Below are 7,710 nucleotides of genomic sequence, written 5' to 3' on the forward strand. Positions count from 1 at the left end.
GATGGTCAGTGGTTTTGTTTTTTTGTCACACAGTCTCTTTTGTTTGATTTTTCTTTCCTTTAAAGCTTTTCAGTGTCCAGAAGATCCTCTCTAATGGGCAAATTTGTTCGAATTCTTCTACCCATGAGCATCTGAGCCGGGGACAACCCATTCTCCAGTGGTGCACTTCTGTAGATCATGAGACTTCTGTCAAAGATTTAAGATTACCAGCATTTCGCATGAGTCCTGTCACTATTTTCAAAGCATTTTCTGCCAGTCCATTTGATCTGGGGTAAATTGTGCTGGATGTATCATGGCGAACCCCATTCCTCTGAAAACCTCTTGAATTCACTACTAGAAAACTGAGGTCCATTGTCTAAACACTACACAGGGGACACCATGGCGAGCGAACGTGGACTTCATGAAGGAAATGACTGCTTTGCTAGAAGTTAGTTACCACAATCTGACTCTTCCCATCACAGTCAAATAAATCTGCTCCAACCTTGTAGTAAACTTCTTGTTACAGGATGCGGAAGAAGAGGTCTGGGCCTGAAGGTCAAACAAAGCTTGCATGTAGCTGTCACCTGTGAAATGTCCAGATTAATCCTTGACCAATAACATCACTTCCCTCGCTCTCCTTTTGCACTTTTCTTTTCCAAGGTGCCCTTCATAGAATTTTTTTTTCTAGCATTTCTTTCCTTAGGCTCACAGGGATGACGAATTTACTGCCTTTGAAGATTATGCCATCTACAACCGTAAACTCTGATCTGCAAGCCCAGAAATCCCTAATTCTAACAGGACCTAATTCTTCAGTTCTTTCATCGTTTCATCCGTCCGTCTCCTGTTTGCTCTGGGAGCGAGTCTACAACCATCTCCATGTAAGTGTTGATTTCTGTAGCTCAGGTTTCTCTTTCTTCTTGTCTATCTTCAGCACAAGACAGTGTGTCTGCTGTGAGCATGTACTTGCCTGGTGTGCAGATTCAATGTGCATCATATTTTTGTAGCCTGATGAGCATTCTCTGTATTATTAGGGGACAATCATTCAGCGACTGGGCCATGATGGGAACCAGTGGTTTATAATCAGTCTCTACAGTGAAGGATTGTACATATACAAATAGATGGATGCATGTAATGGCTAGCAATTCTGTCTTGTTTCTGTAGCAGATAGCGCTCTGGCTGCCAAACATCATCATACTGCTGGAGTAACACAGCTCCCAATGCATCTTTCTGGATCATAGAACTTTAGCACTGGTTCTCCAGCAGGTTTCTTGTTCATGTGACTACATCCATTTGTTTTTAGACTACGGAGTGGGGCAGAGGGTGCAGAAAGCTGTGGTATGGATTTTTGGCAGGTATGAGAAAGCGTCTCACATCATCTTTGTTCTGTTCTCTCCATGTTTTCAATTGCAGTTGCTTTCTTAGGGTGAACATTCATGACCTCCTCCGAGATGACATCTCCTAGAAAGGTTAGTGATTTCTTTCCAAATTCACATTTCTCTTTGTTGAGCTTCAGACTGACTTTACGAGTAATTTTAACTACCTCTCGGAGTCTGGCGTCGTGCTCCTCTTTGGTTGCACCATAGACTATGAGTTCGTAGATCATTCTGATGGTTTTGTGATATACCTTTGGAGCTGAGAGTATGCCACATGTTAACCTCAGAAACCTGTATGTGTCCTCAGTGTCCTTGAAGGTGCAGAGTAGGGCTGTGCGATATATCGAAAATATCGAAATATCGCAAATTCGCATATCGCGATATGCATATCGTAATGATTTGCGATAGATGATAAAGTAATACAAAGCTATTTATAGTTTTACGACACAGATCATCTGACACGCGGACGTTAGTTGTGTGTGTGCGTGCGCATAGCGCCCGCGTGCTCATAGCGCCCGCGTGCTCACTGCTCTGACGTCTGACCATCAACAAGCCAGCACGCAGTGAGTGACGCGCTCATAGCAAACTAATATGATAAAATGAGCCAGCCTGAGACATCCGCAGCTGCTGCCGACGATTTAGTGCCAAAACGAAGAAGCACCTCAAAGATATGGCAGTTTTTTGGATTTAAAAGAGATGACCACATGCAGACTGAAGTTATATGTAAAACATGTAAATCTCGTGTAGCAACGAAAACGGGAAACACTTCAAATCTGTTCAGTCACCTCAAAGCAAAGCACAACGATTTGTATCAGCTATGCTCTGCAGAAAAATCTTCAAGCTCAGGTGAATCAACCCTCGTTCACCAACCCAAGCAACAATCCATATCATCAAGCTTCGAAAGCATAACACCATATCCTGTAAGTTCCCGCCGTCATAGAGAGATAACCGAGGCCATTACACGCTATCTGGCAAAGGATATGGTTCCGATCGCCACAGTCGGGAAACCAGGGTTTTTGCACCTGATGAATACCATCGACAAACGGTACAACATTCCCTCTCGAACCTATTTTTCACGCATTGCTATCCCCCAAATGTACGAGCATACTCGCGACGTGTCATGTTGGAACTGAGAGATGTCGAACATTTTGCGTGTACAACGGACCTCTGGTCCAGTAGGACAACAGAGCCGTACATTAGTTTAACGGTTCACTTTATTGACAAAGCCTTTAAGATGAGAAGTCTGTGCTTACAGACAGCATATTTCCCCAGTGAACACAGTGGGGAAAACATAGCGCTGGGACTGCGAGAGGCTTTGTCTGGCTGGAATTTGAATGAGGCGCGTCTAGTGTGTTTTACCACTGACAACGCAACCAATATGATCAAAGCGGCGGAAATAAATGGTTGGCCCCGACTACAGTGCTTCGGGCACAGACTCCACCTTGCTATTGGTAAGTCTTACTTTTTTATATCAGAATATTTAATTAGTTATCTTAACATATAATAACTTTATTAAACACATCTTATTGTATACTGTCACAGATATTTTAGTGTTGATGATATTTAAATTAATAAAGAATTATACGTTAAATTATAGATGTAAGATTTATTCAAATTAGTGTTTAAAAAATATGAAACCAGAACTTAATTAAAACGATTGAAACTATTTTATTTCTATTTATCCAGAAAATGCAGTCAAATGTGACACACGCATCAGTCGTGCTCTAGGAGTGTGCAAAAAGCTAGTGGGACATTTTTCCCATAGCTGGAAAAAGAAAGAAGCGCTAAAGAAAGCACAGAGAGAGCTTAACCTGCCAGAACATGGTCTGATCACAGAGTGCCCTACACGATGGGGCACTAAGCAACAAATGATGGAAAGGATCCTGGAACAGCAGAGGGCTCTGTCACAAGTTCTCTCTGAAAATCGGAGTACAAGACATCTGGTTCCATCTTGGCAGGACATTGAGGTCCTTGAGTCCGTAAACAAGGCATTGAAGCCACTTCAAGATTTTACAGATGCTTTGTCTGGGGAAGAATACGTGAGCATTTCCTATCTACTTCCAGTTCTTCGTTTACTGAACACACAAACCCTTGCTGCTGACGAGGAAGACACAGAGCTGACATGCTCAATTAAAACCAAAGTGCTGGGCTACATGGAGGCAAAATATGAGGATCCTGCAACCCAAACTCTCTTGAACATTGCCACTTTTTTAGATCCAAGGTTCAAAAAAGACTACATTCCTAAGGAACAACGGGAAGAAATTAGTTTAAGGATAAAATCAGAAATGAAGGTAAGAATATTTTATATAGCAAGAATGATTTGAGCTCATTAATAAAATATGGAGGTACTAATCATTATTTTCCTTTTCTTTTTTTTCTAGGAGGCACAACCTGCTGTTGCCATATCATCATCATCAGTGGGTGCTGCTGTGTCAGGTGCTGAGGCTGAGCCATGTCAAAGTGCCACAGCCACAAGTACAAAGAGGATGAAGAAGTCTTTAGGAAGTCTCTTACAGACCTCAGTCACATCTCCCTCTGAATCCTCTGACCATGCAACCATTGAAGCAGAATTTAACAGCTACATTCTGATCCCCAAAATCCACAGTGAGCAGGACCCTTTGGCATGGTGGGGAATTCACAAGGTAAATTTCCCCCACTTAAGCAAGCTGGCGGAAAAATATCTTTGTGTGCCTGCCACTAGCACACCATCTGAAAGACTTTTCAGCACATCAGGCAATGTAGTTACATGTCAGCGTGCATCCCTGAAACCAAACAAAGTGGACATGCTGGTTTTCTTGTCCAAAAATCTTTAACAATTTTAGCATGAATGCTAAAATCTGACTTGGCAAAAACAAAACAAAAAGAGAGCAAAGAAGTAACTCCACTGTTTCTCAAGTGTTTTTGTTTACTTGAATGTTCATGTTTTCAGGTTGATGTAGGCCTAACTATATAGTGGAGCAAAGTATTAGTGATATTTTTATTTTCTGTTTGTTTACATTTTTAAAATGTAATTTTAACATTTAAATGTAATGTTAAAATGTAATTTGTGTTAATGCAACATAAAAAAAACTGCTGTTGTTCACTTTCAAAAGTTGTAGTGATTTCTTTCCCCTAAATAATTTGAAATTTTGGTTATATAATTTCTCTTAATACAATTTTAATTGATTTTAGAAAAAATAAATATCGTATCGCATATCGAATATCGCATTATTTAGCAAGATATCGCATATCGCATTTTTCTTCAATATCGCACAGCCCTAGTGCAGAGTCTTGATGACAGTTTTTTTTTGAGAGTCAGTTTCTCCATGCAAAGTAGTTCTTCTTTTAAGCTTTCCTCTTAAAACAAAGGGAACCTTTCGACATGAATGAATGACTGGTGCCACTTGGTGGTCAATGTGAATCTTATGTTCCCCTGGGAGGCATCCCAGCCCCTCAAAACTGTCTCTAAATTAATTGAGGAGTGTCTCGTTGCCTGTGTCCTTATGCACATTAAAGAAAGTCTTTGTGGCTAAAGGCGGGCGTACACTGTGCAGTTATTGCTGTTGTACGAGATCGCATGCGAGCGGAGCAGAGTGCCTTACGAGCACTTCCCGACCTCCTGATCATTTTTAAACATGTCTAAAAAGTTTGTGAACTATCGGTTTGAATTTGTGACATTTGTGCAGTTTAACAAGCCGATTTGTTGATCTATCTGAAGTTGACCAGTCAAGAACTAGGAAAACCACAGAAGAAGAAAGATGAAGACAGCAGCGCCACGGCGAATGTAGACTATTGACCAGGAGGATAAACTCTCTGAACTCTGATGTTTCTAGCAGCGTGTACCATGCTTTTTAATTGTCTCTCTCTCTCTCCCTCTCTCTCTCTCTCTCACACACGCACACACACACACACACACACACACACACACACACGCATATATGTAGTTTACGGGGATTCTCCATAGGCGTAACGGTTTTCTATACTGTAAAACTGTACATTCTATCCCCATACACTACCTCTATCCATCACGGAAAAATGCATGTTTAAAATTTCAGTTAAACACCGTTTACTATTTTATAAGTTATTTGGTTTAAGAGGGTGCAGGAAGTGTCCTCATAAACCATGTCTACATTGTAATACCCATGTCATTATAGATATTTGTGTCCCTATAAACCATATACAAGAACACACACACACACACACACACACACTAGGGTCTCGGTTTCCTGTTGCTGAAAAAGAACCTGTACATAAGAAACAGAAACAGAATCAGAATCAGAATCAGAATGAGCTTTATTGCCAGGTGTGTTTACACATACGAGGAATTTGTTTTCGTGACAGAAGCTCCGCAGTACAACAGAATGACAGCGACAGAACATAACACATAATAAAAGAATAAAAAATACAAATAAGTAGATAGTGAATGACAATATAAAAATGACAATTGTAGGCAGGTATATTACAAAATGCAGTTATGTATGTACATGTAAATTATGTGCAAAATTTAAGTGTATACTAAGTATGTGTGTTAGATAAATAAGTGTATGTGTATATAAATATAAAGTGTAGTGTGTTCGCCGTTATTATCAGCTGTTCATAAGATGGATTGCCTAAGGGAAGAAACTGTTCCTGTGTCTGGTCGTTCTAGTGCTCAGTGCTCTGTAGCGTCGACCAGATGGCAACAGTTCAAAGAGGGAGTGTGCTGGATGTGAGGGGTCCAGAGTGATTTTGACAGCCCTTTTTCTCACTCTGGATAAGTTCAGTTCTTGAATAGATGGGAGAGTTGAACCGATGATTCGCTCAGCAGTCCGGACTACTCTCTGTAGTCTTCTGAGGTCAGATTTAGAAGCTGAGCTGAACCAGACAGTTACTGAAGTGCAGAGGATGGATTCAATGATGGTGGAGTAGAACTGTTTCAGCAGCTCCTGTGGCAGGTTTAACTTCCTCAGCTGGCGGAGAAAGTACAACCTCTGCTGGGCCTTTTTTACGATGGAGTCAATGTGAATGTCCCACTTCAGGTCCTGAGAGATAGTGGTGCCCAGGAACCTGAATGACTCCACTGCAGTCACAGTGCTGTTCATGATGGTGAGTGGGGGGAGTGCAGGGGGGTTTCTCCTGAAGTCCACCATCATCTCCACTGTTTTGAGCGTGTTAAGCTCCAGGTTTTTGAGACTGCACCAGACAGCCAGCTCTTTTACCTCCTGTCTGTAAGCAGACTCGTCACCGTCCTGAATGAGGCCGATGACTGTAGTGTCGTCTGCAAACTTCAGGAGCTTGACAGAGGGGTCCTGCAGAGGATCCAGCAAGGGTCCAGTGATGTCCTTCAGGTGGCCCAGCACCAGTTTCTCAAATGACTTCATGACTACAGACGTTAGAGCCACAGGCCTGTAGTCATTTAGTCCTGTAATTTTGGGTTTCTTAGGGATGGGGATGATGGTGGAGCGTTTGAGGCATGAAGGGACTTCGCACAGCTCCAGCGATCTGTTGAAGATCTGTGTGAAGATGGGGGCCAGCTGGTCAGCACAGGATTTCAGACAGGCTGGTGTAACACAATCTGGGCCTGGTGCTTTTTTCCTTTTCTGCTTCCGGAAGACCTGGCGCACCGCATCCTCGCTGATCTGAATTGCAGGTGTGGGGGAGAGGGGGGATGCAGGAGCTGTTAATGGTGTGAACGGTAGTTTGGAGAGGCATTCAGGGCTGGTTGCAGGAGTTGTGAAGGGTGTGAATGGTTGTGTGGGGAGGCGTTCAGGGCAGGTGATGGGTGTTCTTCTTTCAAACCTGCAGTAAAACTCGTTCAGATCGTCGTTGATTCTCTACGGTGCTGGGGGGTGGTGTCTTGTAACTGGTGATGTTCTTTAGACTTTTCCACACTGATGCGGAGTCGTTGGAAGTGAACTGAGTCCTTATTTTTTCAGAATAATTCCTCTTTGCCACTTTGATCTCCTTTTCCAATGTGAATTTAGCCTGTTGGAAAAGGAGATCAAAGTGGCAAAGAGGAATTATTCTGAAAAAATAAGGACTCAGTTCACTTCCAACGACTCCGCATCAGTGTGGAAAAGTCTAAAGAAGATCACCAATGAAAACAGTCACGGCTCGTATCAATATTTTATATGCAGGTATGAGAGAAGGAGAGCAGTTATATTAGGTGCGTTTGACTTGAAACAGCTGCACAGAATGATCACTGTATGACGTAAAATTACCGTGAGAGTGATTCGAATGCATTGGATCCGTGTGCTCTCTTATCACTCTCGCATTACGTTAATTTCATACAGTGATCTTTCTGTGCAGCTTCAAGTCTAATGCTCCTATCAACTTCGTGCGATTGCTTCGGATATTGGCAGGTCCTAAAATCATGTCGTAGCTATATCACCTCATCTGT

General features: G+C 42.2%; 1 protein-coding gene across 1 annotated transcript; it reads left to right on the forward strand.

The window, feature by feature from the left end:
- Nucleotides 1-378: 378 nt before the first annotated feature.
- LOC127934084 (E3 SUMO-protein ligase ZBED1-like) lies at nt 379-4,610 on the forward strand. Its single transcript, XM_052531260.1, has 3 exons — nt 379-427; nt 3,039-3,643; nt 3,734-4,610. Exons 1-3 carry the CDS (start codon nt 379-381, stop codon nt 4,163-4,165), a joined length of 1,086 nt encoding a protein of 361 aa, XP_052387220.1. The 3' UTR covers nt 4,166-4,610.
- Nucleotides 4,611-7,710: the final 3,100 nt, after the last annotated feature.

The sequence above is a fragment of the Carassius gibelio genome, chromosome A18 (assembly GCF_023724105.1).
Source record: "Carassius gibelio isolate Cgi1373 ecotype wild population from Czech Republic chromosome A18, carGib1.2-hapl.c, whole genome shotgun sequence".
Lineage (NCBI taxonomy): Eukaryota > Metazoa > Chordata > Actinopteri > Cypriniformes > Cyprinidae > Carassius > Carassius gibelio.

Coding starts and splice junctions, on each gene's coding strand:
- LOC127934084 (XM_052531260.1), top strand. CDS start 379: ATGGCGAGCGAACGTGGACTTCATGAAGGAAATGACTGCTTTGCTAGA. Junction 428..3,038: donor AAATGACTGCTTTGCTAGAA/GTTAGTTACCAC, acceptor CTATTTATCCAG/AAAATGCAGTCAAATGTGAC. Junction 3,644..3,733: donor GGATAAAATCAGAAATGAAG/GTAAGAATATTT, acceptor TTTTTTTTCTAG/GAGGCACAACCTGCTGTTGC.